General features: G+C 36.2%; 1 protein-coding gene across 1 annotated transcript; it reads right to left on the minus strand.

Moving 5' to 3' along the window:
• Window positions 1–199: 199 nt before the first annotated feature.
• LOC122634155 (mucin-12-like) lies at window positions 200–12,308 on the minus strand. Its single transcript, XM_043822808.1, has 5 exons — window positions 11,955–12,308; window positions 7,363–7,483; window positions 6,899–7,261; window positions 2,243–6,823; window positions 200–1,996 (listed from the first exon to the last, which is right to left on the minus strand). The coding sequence occupies exons 1-5, from the start codon at window positions 12,003–12,005 to the stop codon at window positions 603–605; spliced, it is 6,510 nt and encodes a 2,169-aa protein (XP_043678743.1). The 5' UTR covers window positions 12,006–12,308; the 3' UTR covers window positions 200–602.
• Between the last annotated feature and the right edge of the window lie 9,339 nt (window positions 12,309–21,647).

A 21,647-nucleotide genomic window follows, 5' to 3' on the forward strand; every position in this document is an offset into this window, starting at 1 on the left:
TATATTATAAATAATTGTTCACACACGCACGTATATATGTGTAGCGATTAATGTTCATTTATCAATATTTGTATCGCACAATATTCATGCGTCTAAAGAAATAGTCAAGCGCATTGATATATAATTAAAATTGTGTATAAGGCATACGGAATAATTTTGTTTTTGCGTTTTCCTGGGAAATGCGACAAAATAGTACATAGTGGAGGAAAAGTATATATTCAAGCTTAATATTCATTAAGTGGCATTGTCGCCGTATTTAAAATAAAGAGTAATTTAAAAATATCGTCGGTATAATAAAAACATTAATCTACGAACGACTTATATGCTCATCGATGTTTCATGCACGGATAATTATAGTCAGTCGTTTAATATAGTATATACATAGCTCGGTCAGTCGACATGCATTCTTAACGATCATGCACAATAAGTAATGTTTAAGTTTCAATATCATCGAATCGACCAATAATCTATCAGCTGACCTGCAGCTGGTAGAGGGATAGTTCCAATATTTCATATTTAATTCTCATAAGAGCGGATACTTCTCTTCCCCGGCAAAAAATATTATTTTTTGTATATTAATATGAATAAGTTAACTAGATTCTTCATACTACTTTCCTGTTTCTGATCTTTCTCTTCTCAGTAAGGGCTCTGACTGGAACATTTAAAAATCCAAGATTGGCTACACTCAAGATATTCTTTAAATTTTCAATATTGCCAAGCTGATCTAATTGTAAGCCAAGAAGTTTTGTTTCTACGTTTTCATCTGGCGTGCCACATGCATTGCATGCGTATGGGACGGGTGTTGCGGAGGGATAAATAAGCTTCATTTTGTGACTATCTGCCTTATTACCGGGACAGTACGGTACAAAAATGACAGGGATGAATCCAAGCTGACCAATGAGAGGAATGGATGTCGTGCTGCTGGTGCTATCATTTTCCTTGTACGACTCAACTAAATAACAAGGACAAGCTTGTGGATTCGGTCCTAGGGGTAATGAAAAGGGCTTAACATTGATCGAATGTGGTGGTTGAACTCCCGTTGCGTTTATACTATGATCTATTTGTTCTGCCTCGGACGATGTATTTACCTGTTCTATGACAGCAATAGTTTGCTCTTCAGGAGAATCAATATTTTCTCGGCCTTTGTTTTCTTCATATCTATCGAACTTCGTATGCATTATAAGGCGGCTTCCTTGATGGCCTATTTTATAAGATTGATCTAGTGCATCTTTAATAATGTCTTGGGATGCAAAAGTATGATTGACGGGAAATTTAAATTCTTTTCGATATTGTTTCTGACGATGAACAGAGAATTGTTCAAAGTCTTCTTTCGGTTCTTCTGCTCGTCTAATGTCATCTATTACCTCATATTGATTATTTTGCTTATGTTCAATTTTCGAGCCGTATGCCTTAATATTCTTATCAGTAATTTCATCTTTTTCCAAATTGTCCGTATGATTTTTTGAGAATGTGTATTTTAGATGACCTGACGTTTTCAATGTATCATGCATCAATGAATTAATTTCTTTCGCATTGTGGTTAATATTTCCTTCATCAATTTGTTCATATTCTTGGGTCTTAAATCTATTGCGATCAAAATCAACGACTTCGCTTACTTTGATAGGATATGAAACCTCTGACAATTTATCGTTACTTATCGTACTAGCAAAATTAGAATTCGACTTTATAAGTGATTTTAAATTAATTTGTTCTGGAAAACCTGTTTTTATCGATGAACTGTTAGTTATCTGTGTATACGATTTGAGCTGTACAAATTTCACAGGACCACGAGATCGCGATTGCGCGGAATGAATTACACCTGAGTAATATTCTGGATCACCAGGCCATGGTCCGTCAGGTCCTGGAGATCCGGTTGGCCATGGACCATCCGGGCCTGGTTCACCATCACCACCGACGTCTCCAATAGATCCTTCTGGTTCAACAAGGTCCTCAGGACCATTGAGATAAGAAGGATATCCAATATGAATTGGGTAATCTATAAAAGTATATAAAAACCATTACAAGTAAAAACATGGTAAGAAAATCCATAAGATTTTACAATTTATAAAAAAATACATTTACACGAGTCTGATTTGTATTCAATTTTAAATATAAAGTTGTATTATACCATAACATTAACTGTGATCTATATTACTGATATGTAAATCTTAGCGAATTTTTTAAGTCTTAAAATAATAAATAATATCAAACTGCTATTACAAAAAAAAAAAATAATACATACTTGATTTTCCAAGAAGCATGCCATCCAGCTTCTCGGGGAATCCAAATAAACCTGGTCTTCCGCTTGTTCTCGGAATGCTAGGATAAGTTGACGGATATCTAAGAGATCCATTATAGCTTGAGTGTGATGTATAAGATGGATAGCGTGGTCTATTAGGTCTATTAGATCTTTCTGGCATGTCAGGATATTCAGCATGTTGTATTCCTCCTGATCCTCCACGATGATCAGTATGGCCTACTCTACTTGAAGAAGTTTTTGTTCTGCCATGTTCAAAAGGTCTTAGTTTATCAGGGGAAATAGAAGCTCCAGGTGTGATAGGATATTCAGAATACGATTTTGTTCCTGAGGTGTCATGGTATCCAGAAGTATCTTGTCTATTTGAAGTATAAGATGTATCATGATATTCAGGAGACGGATGTGTTTCTGATGTATCACTATATCCAGGAATGTCTTGTCTACTCGAAGTATCATAAGTTTCCGGAGTCTCAGAATATGGCTGCGTTTCTGATGTGTCACGATGTCCAGATGTATCTGAAGTATCAGAAGTATCTGCTATAACGTATTGACTAGGACGTCTTGGTCTACCTGGAAATCTATAAGTTCCAGCCGGTCTAGCGTATGGCAAATGCGCTTCGGTTCTTGAATTATCAGAGTTTACACGATACGATGGTGTTCTCGGTGTACCCAAATGTGCTGGAGGTGATGTTCTTGTTGGTGTTTCTGCAGTAGGAGAAGTCGACGCTATGCCAAAGTATCCAGAACGCGATGGTTTTTCTGGTGTACCCAAATGTGCTGGAGGTGGTGTTCTTGCTGGTGCTTCTTCGATAGGAGGAGTCGATGCTATGCCAAAGTATTCAGAACGCGATGATTTTTCTGGTGTACTCAAATGTGCTGGAGGAGGCGTTCTTGCTGGTGTTTCTGCAATCGGAGGAGTCGACGCTATTCCAAGGTATCCAGGACGTAATGATGTTTTTGGTGTACCCAAATGTGCTGGAGATGGTGTTCTTGCTGGTGCTTCTCCAATAGCAGGAATTAACGATATGCCAAGATATCCAGGATACAATGATGTTTTCGGTGTACCCAAATGTGCAGGAGATGGCATTCTTGCTGTAGTTTCAGCTATAACAGGACTCGATGGTATGCCAGACTGTTCTGGCTGTGAAAATGTTTCCGATGCACTCGATTGTGTAGAAGATAGTGATCTCTCTGGGGTTCTTGCAATATCATGAATGCAATACGGTGGTATGCGAGAATGTTCAGTTACTTTTGATGTGCTAATATATTCTGGAGTGCCTGGTGTATCGGAAGAAGGCGTATCTGACATTGTTTCTGATGTGTAAGTGCCTCTAAGATTGGCTTCTCTATCTGAGGTACTATATGCTTCTTTTACGGCAAGCTCTATAGGATGACGTGGTTCTCCTGTAGAATTAAAAGTCTCTGCGATGTTAGCATCCTCAGAATACGCTTGTATTCTTGATATGTCAGATTGTTTAATATATGGGGTACGTGGAGTACTTGGAGTAATAATAATCTCTGGTATGACAAATTGTTCAGAACTTGTAGATTTACTTGGAGAACTAGGAATCCCTGCTGTGCCAGAGTATTGAAAATGCGGTTGTGTTTTTGATGGGTCAGGGTATACTGGCGTTATTACTGCATCCAAATGTGCAAGAGGTGATAGTTTTTCTGAGGTTTTTGCATTAGCAGAAATCAATGATGTGTCAATGTGTACAGGATACGATGGTGTTTCTGGTGTATTCGAATATCCAAGATGTGGTGTTCCTGTTGTAATTTCTGCGGTAACAGAAGTCGATGGTATGCCAGACTGTCCAGGCTGCAAAAATGTTTCTGATGCACCCGACTGTGCAGAAGATGGTAGTCTCTCTGGAGTTTCTGCAATATCATTAATGCAATATGGTGGTATGCGAGAGTGTTCATCATATGATATTTCTTTTGATTTGTCAATGTATTCAGAAAAGTTTAATTTACGTGACGTATGAGAAGTATTTCGTATGGCAAATTGTGCAGGAGAATCTATTGTAGATGAAAAAAGAGAAGTATCTGGTACTGTTTTCGATGTATTGATGTTTTTAAGATCGGCTTTTGTATCTACTTTATAAATTTCAATCTTTATAGGACGATAGAGCCCTGTAGAACTAGAAGTCTTTTCTCTAACAGGTTTTTTAGATGATTTAGTAATTTTTAAGCTACTTGGTAAATTAAAAGACCCTGCTGTGTTAGATAATAATGATGTTTCTTGTGTGTTCGAATGTGTAACAGATAGTGTTCTTGTTAGTTGTTCTGTAATTTGTGGAGTTGATGGTTTGTCAGCGTTTGCCGAACGCATTGATGTTTCTGGTATACTTGAAGATGTAGAAGATGATAATTTTTTTCTCTGAGTTCCTGTAATACTATGAATGCAATATGGCAGAGTGGCAGAGTGTCCAGGAGGTTGTGTTATTTCTGATGTGTTATGTTGTCCTGTAATGTTTGACTGTTCAGAGGTGTCTGGTCTTCTTGGTCTGTTAGGTATTTCAGGATGGAATAGTGTTCTTATTGGGCGAGAAAATTTAGGAATGTTAAGAACTAGTCGTGACCTTGCAATGGAAAGTATTCTAGAAGATAATGCTAATCGTGAACTTATTGATGTGTTTGATATGTCAGGGGTTAAAGGACGCGGTGATCTTTTATCTCCGCGACTGTTTGATCCATCTGAAGTACTCGAAACTCCAGCCTGTTCAAGAATATTTTGACTACTAGAAATCTCTGGTGTATTCGTCATAGGAATAGATGGCATGCCATGTTCTGCGATAATGCCAGAAGTCCATTGTATGCCAGAATATGTAGGCTGCGAGTGGTTTCCAGAAAGCGACAGTATTTCAGGGAAATTATAGCGTCTCTTAAGTGCTTTTTTTCCTTTATTGAGCTCAAGACTGGTTGGTCTCTTTTGTTTTGTATTGATTATAGATTGAAATGGATTAGACATTGTTTGAGTACTTTTATCGCATTTTTTAGGAATTTTAGAATAGGATGATGTTTGAGAAAATGCAACTGTGTGTGGCCACTTACGTTTTTGAGAGTCTTCAGAAATATCTGGCTGTGTAAAAGTGCTTGGATGTGTAGAAGTGCTTGGGCACGCAAAAGTGTCTATCTGTCTAAGAGTATCTGGTCTTTCTGATATGTCAGGGATTTCAGGAAGAAATGGTATTTTTATTATCTCAGGAAATTCAGAAATATCAGAAGTTCCTGTTGTTATAGCAACGCCAAGAATTCCAGAAGATGTTGATGGTTGTGAGATTGCTGGTGTTACTATAACATTGTCTGTGGTGTTACGGTACGAAGAAGACGATGATAGATTTAATGAGTCTGCGGTAGTTGTTCTCGAGAAAGAGTAAATTATGTTTGGTATGTCAGGAGTTACAGGATTCAGTGGAGTTGTTAATTCGCGATAGTCTAATTCATTTGTAATGTACGAAGGTTGAATATGTTCAGAAATGTTGGGTATATTTTGAGGGTTTGGTATACCTTGAGTACTAAAAGCTCCTGCTGCACCCAAATATGCAGAAGTCGCTGGTATGCCAGGATGGAACGTTATTCCTGTGGATACAGGATGCGATGATGTGTCTGGTGTATCTGAATACGCAGGAGATGATAGTGCTTCTACTCCAGAATTACTTCCTTCGTTTGAGTTATCCGAAGTTTCTGATACGTCAGGGCTCGAAGGTGGTGTATCTTCAGAACGTGCAGGAGTATCTTCTCTATCTGTATTGTTTAAAGTTCTTGTGTTCAAGTATAAAGGTTGCGGTAGTGTTCTTGGCGTTTCTGGTGTTCCGGGACTTCCAGGAGTCTCTGGTGTATCAGGATTTATGAATGGTATTCTGGATGAATTTGGAGTACCAAGAGTGTTTTGTTTATCTGGTGTAACAAAAGTTCTTGATGTATCAGGGTACGTAAAATGCAATGGTGTTCCTATTATGGCTGGAATATCAGAAGTTCTTGATCTTTCAGGATAGCTCGAATAATACGACGTTCCTAACTTGCTAGGAGTAACAGAAGTTTTAGGAGTTTCTGGTCTACGTAAAATACTGCCTGGTTGCGATGGTTTTTCTGGAATAACAAGAATACTAGACGTGCCAGGATATGAATGTTGGAATGGTTTTCCTGGGGTGACAGATGTTCCAGATGTGCTAGGATATTCCGAATAATATTGTTTTTCTGGTGTGCTCGTAGTACTAGAAATCCTTACTCTTGCAGGTTTTCTAGGGAATCCAGGATGTGATGGGGTACTTGGAATGTCAGGAGTTTTTGGTCTTCCTGGAATGTTTGAGGACTCAGGAGTCTTTGGTGTGCCCGGCTTTTCAAAACGTTCGATATATGATGGTATCTCTTGTTTTCTCGGTGTTCCTGGTCTTCCTGGAAGATTAGGAGTTCTTGATGACGTTGGAATATCAGGAGGTTCTGATCTTCTTGGAATTGTGGGAGTTTCTGATTTTTTGAGGTGTCCAGATCGAGATGGTGTTTCTGGTGTGCCAGGAGTGGCAGGATATTTAGGTATCCCAGGAATTCCTGGGGCCCCAAGTGCTACAGATTCAAAATGAAAATTATGAATTATACTTATACTTATATTCGGATAGTGCTTGTTTTACATTTTCTTACTTTCTGGTTCTGATGGTGGTATCACAGTAGGATTAGTATTCGTCCCTTCAAATTGTGCACAGATGGGTGGAAAATGTAACTTATCCCAAGCTGTTAGAATGCCGTGATGATCATGACGCTCGTTATTATCATTCTCTTGAGATTGACTATTCTCATGATGTTCATGTTCGTGAAAAAATAGTTCGACGTTTTGCCCTGGCTGGACTACTCTGTATCCCCATCCATCACTTACGTAAAATGTTGTTTTTAATTTTCCAAAAGGATCTACATAGCCATAACATCCATATGTAATGTCGTCTGGCCCATGCACTTCGTGATGAAATTGTCCATTAGGATTCACTTCATAACCGTAGTTATACGCATCTGGAAAAAAGTGTTTCTAACTTAAATTTTTTTCAACGAATTGACGTTATTGTTATATTATCATTATTGTAATAATTTTATTTTTAAATGTTTTTACTTACTCGAATAAAAATTTTGATTTAAATATTGAGCCTTGTGTTCATCGCTAATGTCTAAAATTAATTCCGTGCCTTTTCTGTTTTCTTCCAATTGTGTAAACTGCGACACTACAGTGGTAATAACCTTTGGAAAAGATATTTCTATATTTAATTTTTATCATTAATATCCAGTGTTTTCGTATTTTACTCCAACTAATATTAATGCTGATATTAGCTTTCGATCCTCAATATATTATCGAAAGGGATAGGAAAATTTACAAGATGCTCATTTTGTATTACCGCCAACATACCACTTGATGTTTTATTTCGAAACGATAGAGCTTTTATCGTGACGTGCGATCTCGTACAGGACAGAACTTCAATGAAGGGAAAGCGAATTTGTTAAAAAAGTCTTTGGGTTCCTATACGTCCAACTTATGAGTATACGTACTTATACGCGAGCATCCTTCATTTTTCAGACTCATTCGTTTCGTTTAATGTCAGTTCCTTCGGCGTTACAACACTTAGCGAGCAGTGAGAGTAACGCCGATACTTCACGTAACACTTTCCACAAGGTTTCGATCTTTCTTTCCGCGATGCAAATGTAAGATTTCGTTTTGTGGATGATACAAAGCGACGTTCGGTTAGACAAAGTTACACGAAGATATATTTCTACTTGGAGGAGATCAATTTTAATATCCATTTATAGAGCGATATTATAGGTCATTGAAATTGACACGTGTCCGCCTCGTTGAATAGTATAGCTCGAGATCGTTTTTCGAGAGGCTGATGATCTCAGCGATTCTGTTGTTCCACCTACGAAAAGGGAAAGTAAGATCCCCTTGAGGATACGAAGATCTTCATTGGGCCATACGCGTAAAACCAGAAATTGATAATGTGGGAGGATGATGTTCGACACGTCCGACAAGATGAGATAATGTTTAGAATTTAATTGCGCTCGATATCAAGGACGATCGTTTTCTTCGATTAGAAGTTTTTTATTCCATTACGAAGATCACTTGTATGCCATTTAAGAAGAGCGTCATCCTATCGAGAAGTCGATGATCGCTAAATTATACGCTTGTCCAAGAAGGAGAATAAAAAAAAAAAAAAACAGGCGGACCTTACGTCGCGTGTTACTCCACGTGACTACTTTCGACGTAGTTATTAATAACGATAATATAATTATATTACGCGAACCGTATAAGAGCATTGGAAAGGTACAAACAAGAAAGAACAATATCGATAAATGCTACAATGTTTCGTAATCATCGATTGTAGTAATGAAGCAGAATGCGTTTAGTTTATTAAATTAGTTTCCATGCTTTTTTACGGAAGTTGATCTTTCGTTGGCCTCAAACCGGATCTTTCTTTTCTCTCTCTCTCTCTCTCTCTCTCTCTCTCTCTCTCTCTCTCTCTCTCTCTATCTCTCTCATTCTTCTCTTTTCATACCATCTTAATTATTCACAAGCAAATCTACCGGTCAGATCATCAAAGTTGTATCGACTCGTGCATCGGAAAAGACGAATCGACGCATCATTTTCTAGTGAAAGTCTTAAACGAGTTGTGTAACGGAACAACCGTCGATATTGCCGACGGCTGTAGAGGCCAAGATCGTTTCTTTCATGATCGTTTGTCTCTTTCCAACATCTACTTTCGGGCTCTGGCCCTTTGCACGAGACTATCGAGACGTTACTTGCTTCTTTTCGAATTCCGGATGCCATTTTGGAACTTTAGATTATTTCTGTTAATCCTGATAAAGTCACTTTTATAAATCGCGAACGAAGGATAGCGAGAAAATGTAGAAAGAAGAATTCTAATGATCGATATTTCTGCCTTTTCGTATGAAATAGTTTTACGTTAACGTTATTCGATATACTTGAGTATACTATACTTTTTACGTTCCTGTATTGATAATGTTCAGTTTTGAAAAAAATGGCATCAAAATTTTATTACTGGGTCTCTCCTTTTAATAAATTTTTTCATTGCGTCGTTAAACAGCGATATTTACTTAAACTTTATACATATAAATATATATATATATATATATATATATATATATATATGTATGATAAGATAAATTTACCGAATAATTTATCGAGCGTAATAGAATAAACATCAAAGTAATGTTAACTATGCAGTCAATCACCCACTAAGAATCGATAGAACGTCTGAAAAGTCTATTGTCGCGTTGTTGCGACAGCAAGAAGGTGTATTGCAGAAAGAAAGCTGGTTTTGTAGAATGTAGAAAAATTCATTGTCAGACTTCGTTGCGAATCGTGCGAGCGAGAAGTCCGTTAAGTCATGCTCGTGGTTTCGCGGTTTTCTTTATTAAACAGCGAGAGTAACCAGAAGAATGTCGGCCGTACATTCGATCTTCGTAAAAGTAATTTTTATGCTCGCTAGTTGATGTAACGCGAAAAATAATCGCTCGCACTTTATGAGGTACATGTTAAATAAATTTATTTCAACTTCATGAGGTCCTTTAGTTTATTGCTCATCCACGACTTTACAACCCACGACTCTATTTCATCTGGGACTATTTCGAAATTATTACATTTATATAAGCGCGATAATAACGGACAATCGACATTGAATTTCTGGCCTTTTACAAGGTAATCCCTAATAGATCCAAGGGATTTACCAATAAAAAATTATATACGAATTGTCATTTGCAAATTGCCATAAATTGGCACTTATACGCCGTTGAAGATGCGCGTAACGAGCAACGACAGCTATGGGAGACGCTTTGATGCGGAACAAATTAACTGATAGCGAGCTTCGTATTTAACCGGCCGTATCGTATCGTTAAACGCTGCATTTCTTTCTTTTTCTCTCTTTTTCTATTTATATCTCTCTTTCTCCCTTGGATTTGTAAACAGTACAAATGGATTGCATCGAGAGATAGTCTCTCGGAAGATCTGAGATAAAAAGATCCGACGGTTTGACCGGTAGTCGTCGATCATCGTCGGATTTTCAATGGAAGACGTCTGGTTTAAATGGATATCATTGTAACGCGTTGTAAATACTTTGTTATCGTTGTAAATAGAACTTTGATAATCAGATGACATCGAATTGAAAAGAATTTTCCTATTTCGATCTAAATTTATCCTATTCCACGTAAAAGTTTCTTCTTTCGCCATAAAACTCATCGATATCCATTTAGCTCTGCGAAACTTTTATCATCGACGTTGTTTCACGTGGAACCCGAAAACGATACGTAACGAAACTGGGAAAAAAGAGAAAAGAAAAATATAACAGATATCCATGATAGCAGATGAATGATTGACTGAAATTCATTCGTTGACTATATCAACAAATTATACGATACAGAAAAATCCAATATTTTTCTTATAAATGGAGTTGTGTTCCTTTTAATCGATTGTTTAGATAAGCGATGAAATATTTGGAAGAATGAGAACGATACGTTTATCTCTCTCGATTTTTAATCTATTCTTCTGACAAAACAGTCAATTAGATTCTTTTTTCTATAATTCGAAACTTTATATGAAATTGCTTACAAACAAATTGTTACATGCCGATAAAACAAATTTAATCAGAGGGGTAATATCATCTATCGAAATAGAAAAAAGTGAAACAGAATTACCTAAGTATTACGAGTTTGAGGAATTGTCGCGATAAAGCGAGAAGATGTTAGTCGACCGATAGTAGAAGTTCAAGGTTTAACGAGTGCACGTATTTTCTTCTAGTATATACATATACACCTATAATCGAGACGTTTATGTCTGGCCTTTGTAACACTGCTCCGATACGCGTCGCCGAAGAATCATGAATGAAATGTAGTGCAGCTGTTGCTCCGATGAATGGGGAAGTCAAGATCAATGAAAGGTGACGTTCACTTTCAGGACTAGTCACTTTTACGATCTCTCATTTGCCTTTTAACGAAACACTTGATTTTTATGCATTATGATCAATTAATATCATTATAAAAAAAAAAGATTATATCATTTTGTTTCGAAAGATCGTAAGCCTTGATTTTTTTCTTTTAAATTGGAATATCATAATTAAAAGGTTCGCGATCGATGGAATCGAGCTCGCTGCTTCTCTATTACTAGCTGTTCGTCGAATCGATTTTTGCGATTTTCTATTTGCAGTCGAATCGACATGCTCCGTTGATTTCGTAATCCTTTGGAATTTTGTCGCGCGAACCAGCGCACGTACGAGCGCAGATGTAAGCACGTATCATCGCTATATTTGCGTTTGTAGTCTCAACCGTTTGTATATCGCTAAGTACTTATACCGTGCTCGATCGATTATTTTACTTTTACTCTATTTTCAAGAATTCCTCAAGGTCCATTCCCCCGTTCGGAATTTATAAATTCTCGATGACGATGCTATCGAAGTTGATTAGAGATATGAAAAGGAAAAGAAAGAAAAATAACGATACAAAAAAAAAAGAGATATCGATCGTTTTGCACTTTTTTGGAAAAAATCAAGAGATGAAAAGAAATAGAAATCGATCGGTGATCACTGAAAGTCGCGCGCACTATCGAAACTGTTGTATCTTAATTTCCACATAAGAAACGAGATTGCACTTGGCCTCGAGTAGTAGTAGGCTCATCCACGTTGAAGTTTTCGTAGAGTAAGGGACGTACCAGGGTGAAGAAAGCAAAGATCGCAGGGCTAAGGCACATCTTGGCAGGCATTTTGCCGAGAATCCTGCTGAGAATTCTGCAGTGCTGTTGTCTTCTGTTATTGGCAAGGCATCCTTCGTCTTCGTTGTCGCGCCGTTACCAAAGGCTCTCTCTCTCAGCCTCGGCCTAAGATGATCTTCGGATTAGTACACAGTGTGTGTGTCAGCCGAACTGAAAGACTGAAGTCGTCGCCAGTCGAAGAAGCCTTTTATACAGGGTGGGGGTCATCTACCAGGCCAACCGACCAACTTGATGCCCATCCTCCTTGTATCTCCTCTCTTCTCTCCATTCTTTTGCCACTACCATCGTCTCACCTCACTCCTTAGTGCCTTTTTCGTCTCCTTCGCCTTTTTCATCTTCGCGAGTGGTCTTCCCTCCTCAACGACATTAAAAAGATTCTAACTATGATCTAGAGTAATCTCAGTCCTCTAATTCTGTTGATTTTTCTCTCGTCGTGTCCTTATCCTTTCGATCGTCTTCAAGTCAGTTCAATTTCGTTCTCGCGTGATACATCCCGAGTACCTTTTTTCTTTTTTCTTCTTAAGTGGCATCGAAGCCTAGTTAGTACATCGATTAGCGAATACATAGCGACTCGACGATCTACACGGATAGTAAGAAGAATGCACAGATAGTAAAAAAAAGTACCTTGAAATATTATTCTGTTAGCGAAATCCTTGTTAATTCGTATTACGCGGTGAATGCGCGAAGACGCTACGTGGTATATTTATAAATGCGTTTCGCTGTTGTTTCGTGAGAAACGCAAGATGAATCATCCGATAGAATCTATCGAAATTTGTGACTCGTCCTTCCTCGGTACAAGGCCATTTGAGATTGATTGCTATCGGCTTTCTGCTCCGCTTTTATCCTTTGAACGAGAGCGCATCTTTTTTTAAATTAATGCATTTAGAGAGAGAGAGAGAGAGAGAGAGAGAGAAAGAGAGAGAGAGAGGGAGATAGCTACTACCTTTGATCGAAAAAAATGTTGATTGAAAGAGGTCGTCTAGAACGTTGCTATTTTGTAGTGTCTCAATTAAGCACTAAACGTTTATAATGATCGATAAAGGTCGATCAACCATCATACCATATATGGTAATCGAGATATTGAAATACTTGCGTTCGAATCGAACAATCTCTTTTATTTCTACGACCTCGTATTGGAGGTACATACATTCGATTTATTTCCATGAATTATATGGATCTGTAATAGAAAAATTGAGATGATGTCTAAAGTCTTCTCAATATTTTTTGCAATGATCATTTATTGGTAAATTTCTTTGACGGTATATCGAACGGATGGTATTAACATCAAGGTCTTCGATATCTTTGCGACCAGTTAATTCATGGGTTCGTTAATGTCACGTAATTAACTTTTGCTTTCTTTGCTAAATGGAAAAAATTGTGTAATAGGAAACATTATATTATTATTCTTCCATAAATAGGAAACATATTTATTACAAATTGTTTAATAGGATTGCTTGGGGAGATTATTATAAAAGGAAATCGCTAATGTTGTCCGTTGGATCAAAACGGAGAAAGAAAAAAATATGAAAAGTATAAAAGCTGACTCGAAGATGAACTCGACTTCATGTTACATAACTCAAGTTTAAAGCGTAAACCTTGACTTTAGAACTAGTCCTAGAAGATAATCGGATAACTCGAATGCTATCGCAACTCGAGAACGAAAACGTCAAAAAGTTTCTCACAAAAATCTCCGTCAGTTCCGTTGTTATTTCGAGTGCGGCTGTTTATTTCCCATGCCATGGAAGTATAAGTATCGCAAAAATCCTCTTTATCGTTGATGTCATTCTACTGTTATGAAGTTATAGGTTTTTAACGAGAATCTCTTTCAGTCGAGTATCATAGCATGATTCGCGTTTCAAGCGTGTTCGAAGTAATTGCAACGAAATTTTTGTGAAGGATTTTTCATCTCGCGCACCGTTGTTACTCTTGTGCGTTTTATTTGCTACGAAAGTCTTCTAATTGGACGAGATATAACAAGCCGCAAAAGGTATACGAAAGGTCAAAGTTAAAGATATATAAAGGTCATAGATATTGTTTTTTTGAATCTAATTGGAATTAAAGATGATATTGCGATCTGTTTAGAAATTAAGAAAACTAGCGATTTGTAATCTACGTTTTGATTAATAGCATTCGTCTTTTTATTCTCATCCTTTTTTCTTTTCTTCTTCTCTTATCGTATTCAGTCTTCTCTTGATGAACGAGTAAAAGAATGATTATCGTTACGTTCATAGTTCTCGAGAGAAATTATTTTGAGAAAGAGTTAAAGTGGAGGAAGAGAATCTAAGATCGATTGCTCCAAGGGCTCCGTTTCCATCTCCGACATCTCTGACTTCGTATCAGATACACAAATATAATTTCTTAACCGAACATTGAGAAAGTATCTCTAGTCAAAATGACGTATAAAAAACGATCCTATTCGATCATCGTAGGTTTGTTAGAATCTAAATCGCTTTCTCCGAATTCAATGTCGTCATTCCGAGCGATCTTTGATTCTCTATTATATTTTTCTAAGGACGTTATCTCGATCGAAGATAGAACGATGAAAGGAATACGTGCGAGAAATTTTCTTCAGGATATTAATGTCCAAATCGATGCTTGATCAATCCTCGCGTGTTCTTTGATATCTTGATATTTCGCGTTCAAGGAGATTTACGATGACGTGCGATAACGTGTGTCTTTGAAAAGGGTAGAAGAGAAGAGAAATAGACAAGTGTCTTTCTTCGCGGTTATTTTATCTTAGATGCGAGTTAATCCTCGAAGAGGATTCTGATTTCGCTGTTCTTCGACTTTTATTCTTTTCGACGAACATAAAAAAAAAGTTTGAAAAATCTTTAAGATGCTTTGACAAATATTTCCAATTATTTACATAATCTATTCTTTCTATCTCATTGATATTAATCACTCTCTCTTTTTAAAATTTAACTCTCATTCCAACGTATTAAACATTACGATATCTGGGTAAGCTCCTTCCGCGTTCCGTGCATATCTATTCGTAAAATGTTAATTTTTGGTAAGCTATGCCGAAATTGTGGAAGAAAGCGTATTGATAGAAGACTTTCGATTTAAACTTTCCTTCGCATGGAATCATATTACGACATATTTGAATGGAACCATCACTTTAAATGCTTCTAAATGAGCTAGATGTACTATTATATATGTGTATACGCATAACTATGCATATATATATATATATATCGATCCGTACATCATGTGGGTGGGCGATATTCGCAGATCCATTAGCCTGTACGATAAATCAAGCGTTTCTAATTTCCTTATCGAGTCTCTTACAATATACATACATGCATATACATATATACGTGCATATAATAACTACACGCATACATATGTATAATTTTAGTATTATGGCGGAATTTAATATCAGTATTTTCCTATCGTGAATATTTATTCCTACCGATTAACACGCGATTTTCGATGAAGTATTTATAGGTTTTTATATAATACGAAGCTGTAATTAAAACATAGTTCTTTTGTTAGAAGCTTAAGGACAAAAGGTCAAATGGATGATGTTTATGATATTCTGTTCCAATAATATTCTTTTTTCAATTCCACAACTCTCAGATTATCTCCATTTGCTCCCGTAAAATTAGCATAATCGAAATCAATCGATTTACCAAATGATAAATATGGACAAAGCGAAATGATATGAAATGAAAATTTTTTCCAATATTTTCTTATTTTTCTACAAAGAAAATAGATTTTAAGAGAAGGATAAGAAGAAGATACAATGACGTTGTATCGTTTGTCAAACGAATGGCAAGGAAAACACGAAAAGAAAGAAATAAGATATTCGCGTGCTCTCGTATTTGAAATCGATACTTGTTAAGAAAAGATGAGACAACGTTCTATCAAAGATCCCAGTGTGGAGAATCAAGCACGATCCTTACACCACCATCAGCACTTTCGGAATCAAAGTTTATGACCGTGTTCTTATCTAGATCCATGCACTTATCCTTGTAGGTACATGTAAGTACATAGAATATGCATAGTATATTCACATGTATGTATATATATATATATATATATATATATATATATATAATTTTAATTGGAACAGTAAAAATGCCTTCTAGAGAAATATTCTCAAATTTGATTTTTACTGCTCCAATTAAAATTTAAACTGACATCAATGTGAACACTGTTCACATTGTTCTGTCGTGAAATTAGAATCAAAGATGTGAATTTCTCAACAAAATTTAAATAAAATTAATTTTACAGGTTTAATATTATAATTGATTGAGTCCATTTGAGCTAGTTAAAGTCTTCCATTTATATCATTTATATCTATAACAAAACGGGTAAATAAAACTCGATAAGTAATCCATTCAAACCCCTTTTCTCTTCTTCTCGTTATAGAATCGCTGTAAATTCTGAACACGTTTCATCTCCGAACTCGAACGAATTTTGAAACAAACTCGAATTGATTCCACGTAAAAATATTATAAACTTCGTACATTGAACCGTGCTTTCTAGATTCTCTGAACTTGATCACGTCGTTTTCCGATTGGTTTTTATTTTTTTTCGGATTCTTTCAAAACAGATATAAAATTCAATTTCATAAAATGTCAATGTTGAGGTTTTCGATAGTTGGCCTAGAAGGTAGAAAAGTAAAATATATGTAAATATCGATATTTAAGAAGAAAAAGAAAAAAAAGGAAACTTTAAGTTGCAACTATATAGCATTTTTTAACATTTTAAAAAAGTTATTGCAGGAGCTACGAACGATTAAGGTCTGTAATCTTCTTACGTTTAAAGGAAGCCGGTTTTCTTGGAGCGTAAAAGAAAGAGAAAGAAGGATGATGCGTCAGCATCCGAGAGGAGCTCGAAAGACTTTCCTACGTAAGCCGGTCGATGATCGTGAGACTGCGAGTCCCAATTTTTTATTTTAAATTCCATGACGTGACTTTCGCAAGCATTTGTACGGAAATACCAACTATTAATATCGAACAACGCCTTCGCGCGAACATCTTTCGTAGTCGACTTAAAATAAATTAATCGTATATTTTTATTGCCAAAAAAATAGTCGCAATAATTTTTATTTTCTTTGGTTCTTATTTGTTTTTCTTTTTCTTCTTTTTTTATAGAGACAGAACTAACGAACTATTAACGAACCTCTACGGTGAGATAATCACGAACGTTGGACGATTCTCTAAAATCTTAATTAACTTCATTTCGTGTAACACTAATCTTCTCGTACCTATGCAATATATTCATAATAATATACATGTCAAGGATAGAGAGCCCTATATGAAATATTTCACGGAGAGACTTATATTTTAACATTGAAATTCAAAACAAGCGAGGGAAATGAATTTCCTATTTTACGTTATTCGAATAATTTTCTACGATGAACATTTTACATGAAAATTGTTTTTAGGAAAAGAAATTGTTATACTGTGCTGATCCTTTAATTAAAAATAATACTGTTGTATTATTTGCAATAGGATTAATGACTTGTTCGTGAACATGAAAAATGATATTATAAGAGATATCGTCGGTTGATCGTTTCGTTAACGTTAATCATAAGAAAAAAGAAATGAAAGAAGGAAAAAAAGAATGAAGATAAATGAAACAAGTCCGACATTTAATCGTCGATGAAAATTTTCTAATTTATTTATACAGATATCATGTCTCTCGATGATACCTCCGACCGACTATGATTGACCGTCTCGTCACTAAGTAAACTTAATTACGTGTCGTCGCTCGTATGGAAATATGAGTCGTCATAATCGCGTAAACGTGAAGCATTGCTCCACGTTCCATGACACAGCAGCCAAGGTAGTTATTTACCAGGTAGTTTTCGACCGTCAAGTAGATATTTATATTTTTCACAAAACAGAACGTGTGCGTTTGTTTTCTTTCATCTTTTTTTAAATCCAAATATTTGCACCAAAAGATACGTATTTTCATAAAACTCGATGAATCATACAAATGGTGCAACGAAATCGACCGCTTTAATCCTCACGAAACTTTATTAAATTAATTGCTTATTGCAGAGAGAGCATTATGAAATTTATAATTAACCTTGTAATATTCTTTTCAATTACCTACAATTAATGAATAAAATATGCGTAGGAAATCTAATAAATTGTTGAAATTAAAATAAAAACAAAATCGGGAGAGCCATTCTGTCTGATAAAAGCAAATGAGGATTCATTGGAAATTGAAAGAGAGCTATATACTCATTAATTATTGTCATTACTCCAAATGAAATGAATTGGAACATATCGTGCATGTGTCAAAATATTTTCGAATTAATCCAATTGTGCCGTTTTATTTTATATAATGAAAATCAATTGCTAAATTCATCGACGAGTATACCTAGCACATTTTCGAAGTATCTACGCTCTTTGAATCAACAGATAATCTTTGTATTTATTTTTTCAAATAATACATAAACTTGCATGTACTTGTATGATCGATGCTCGTTAAAATGAGTGAGAAAAATAAACCATTCCAAGATAAAACACATTTCTCTGTAAAATAAAGAGATATTATTATATAATAGGTTTGTTTCTACGAAGGTATAAACAAATTTAACAGACAAGATTCATCTGATTTAAAACGACAGTGCGGTCGGAATACTCGACCGCATCCCGATTGAAAAGTTCCCTTTTCTCATTCACTTCTCTCTCTCTCTCTCTCTCTCTCTCTCTCTCTCTCTTGCATATTTTTGAAATTAATTAGATAGAACATAGTTATAGGAGAGAGGCAAACGTACACAAACGAACGAGTACATGTGCAAGAAATCCGCTTGCGAAAGCGTACCAAACCATTTTGTTGGCGTCCTCGTCATCCTTCTCTTTATCGTCCTACTGAAAACTGTTACAAGCTTTGCGAGCATCCTGATTGTAATTCCTATAGCACGCAGACGCGTCATTAAAAGAAAGATTTACGGGTAAAGATCAAGGCATGTCTATGGCCACGTTACCGGTTGTGGACGCGCTCGCATCGACTATGTCATCAACCTTTAGAATCGATGGCGTCTACTGTCACGCCCATATTGCCAATCTTTTAGTACTATGCTAATCCCTTTATGTTTCTATTGTGGCAAATCATCTTCTCTTTTTCCGTTTCTTTCATATGAATATGAATTTTTGTTCCTTAGTACGATCAAATACGTTTATACGATAGAATACATATAACGTTGAGAAATAATTATTAATAGTTATCTTACGTTCAAACAAAAACGAGAAAATTCTCGTGCAATAATATATCATTCTTGGCGTTGTCTTTTTTCCGTTTTAATGAAAAGCCATTCCCTTTTTGGCATTAATAAACGCCATACGAGAGAAAACGAGGAAATACATATTATTAGCATCTTGGCGGTTCTTCCAGTTCAGCCGATTATTCTTTAATATCCCTTGAGCACAGTTTCAAGATTCATGTTTGCGAACAATTTGCTAAAAACGAGCGATTATTACACTTGGTCGAATTTAATGGGATCGCAACTGTTTCCGAAAGAGATCGTTAAAGGAAAACGTGTTACGTCTACTTTTTCTTCTACCGGTTCCTTCAGAATTGCTAAATTGCTCGGAAAACGAACATTTTGTTTGTTGCGTAATTAATTCGAAACGATATGCAACGAACCGGTTAAGAACGAAACGATATCGGAGCATCGTTTTCACATGCCGAGAATATTTCAATGATTTAACATCTGTCTCTGTCCATTGTTTTACGGCAAACTTCGTTATGCATCTGGATTGCCTTAATTGTCTCTTTAATGGCTATCGTTTCTCGTCGGCACTCGGGGGTGGAAAATTTATGGACGTTGAGTACTCTCTCACACGTCACAGTATTACTTCGTTCGGAAATCGAGAGCACGATCTAACCTTGACCCGAATAACCAGCCTACGTTTTACGCGCTGAAGAATATTTTTCCTACATTTAACGATTCAATGAATATAATTCATCGATCGATCGAAAATACTTGAAAAGTACTTAAATTTTCTAATTTTCACGATTCTACGAAATATCATTTGATACGTCAATTTCACAATGGCGATGATCCAAAGAGGCTTAAAATAAATTCCATTCCTTCTTTCTCTATTATCCCTTCGAGGTGGAGAAAGGATTCGGTTCTAAGAAAAACAGACGGTGGCCAAACGCTAAATCTTTACGTGACTCCGTCGCGGCTCTCCGATTCGTCCCGCATAAGGATATATCGCAGCCAAACCAGTTTGGACCAGGAAAACATCGGGATCCTTCGTTTCTTTTTTCTTTTTTCTTTTTTCATCTGGACATTCGCCAACAGCGACAAGAAAGAACGTGGACCCTCGTCGTTCTTCTCTCCTCTTAACCCATCTTTTTCTTTTTCCTTCCTTTCTTTCCTTCTTCCTCATCCTCTTATTCCTTTTGACCGGCCGGTGAACCCTTTGCCAAAATTAGTCACGAAATCGGTAGGGTCATTCCTCGGAATATTCTATAGTTACATCGGAATAATTCTTCGTTTTATCGATCGATACTTTATCGTTGCAAGTAGAATAAACATGCGATCGAAAAGTTCGATCGGTCTTGCACCCATTTGTAATTTAATTCACGCAAAACATTATTTTTTGATCATTCTTCGAACGTATAATTATCGTTCGGTAATATTACTTTTAAGAATTCATCATTTTTGTCGCGAGCGATATGGAATCCACCCTCTTGTGTTTCTCGACGGTACCTTGTTCGTAGTGAAGTAGGACATTCTTGTAATTAAATTCATAATTACGATGAAGAATGACGAAAGTAAATACTCTGAAGAAATATAATATAAATAAAGATTCAATGGATCTCGCTATTTCAATTGATAGATCCGCCTAGTATGAAATGTCGAGATGAGGCGATCGTAAAAACGTGATTGAAATAGCGAAGGAGTATTGTAAAGGCCGTTCGAAAGAAATGCTTATTAAGAAATCTTTATAAACGTATTTGACAGCTCGTAAAACGAATAACCGAGCATCTTTTACTCCTATTAATAAGGTGGGCCATGTACTCGCGCGTTACAGGATGTAACGAGCGTTACCGAAGCGAGTATCCTTGAGTTTGACTTTCTGCATTTCGATATTGAAGGAGAAGAAGACGAAGAAGAATAAGACTAGCGAAGAGAAAGTCATGATGGCTATTCGAACGCATTGATTCGTAATAGGGGGTATAAATCTTCTTGTTGTATTTGCGAAATTCCCTTACTTAGTAATTATCCACTCGATTCTTTTTCCTCGCATTTGCAAAGTACACGAGATGATTCGATTTGTGTCACAAGCGAAGCACCTGGATTTAACAAAGCCGTCTCGTCGAGATTTAACTTCGAGAAATACGAATGTTAATTCGGAGAAATTTGTTTGGTCTTTCGTTTCAGAGAAATTTCTCTAAAAAAAGAAAAGGAAAAAAAAAGAAAATAAAAATATTCTGTATCTTCTGTTTAACGCGAAGAAGAAAGTTGAATCGATCATTCCAATAGGAAAAGTAGATACTATATGTAAAAGTCATTTTTATCGTTTTTACCATTAAGAAAACAAGACAGAGAATTTAATCATATCGATTTTTTCGTAACTTTCTTAGATCGGTCCTTCAACGAAAACGACCATTTAATCCGATTTTCGTTGATTAAACGGTTATGGTTCGGTCATATAA

This window comes from Vespula pensylvanica, chromosome 1 (genome assembly GCF_014466175.1).
Source record: "Vespula pensylvanica isolate Volc-1 chromosome 1, ASM1446617v1, whole genome shotgun sequence".
In the NCBI taxonomy this organism is placed as follows: Eukaryota; Metazoa; Arthropoda; class Insecta; order Hymenoptera; family Vespidae; genus Vespula; species Vespula pensylvanica.

Coding starts and splice junctions, on each gene's coding strand:
- LOC122634155 (XM_043822808.1), bottom strand. CDS start 12,005: ATGCCTGCCAAGATGTGCCTTAGCCCTGCGATCTTTGCTTTCTTCACC. Junction 6,824..6,898: donor ACCACCATCAGAACCAGAAA/GTAAGAAAATGT, acceptor TTGAATCTGTAG/CACTTGGGGCCCCAGGAATT. Junction 1,997..2,242: donor CATGCTTCTTGGAAAATCAA/GTATGTATTATT, acceptor ATACTTTTATAG/ATTACCCAATTCATATTGGA.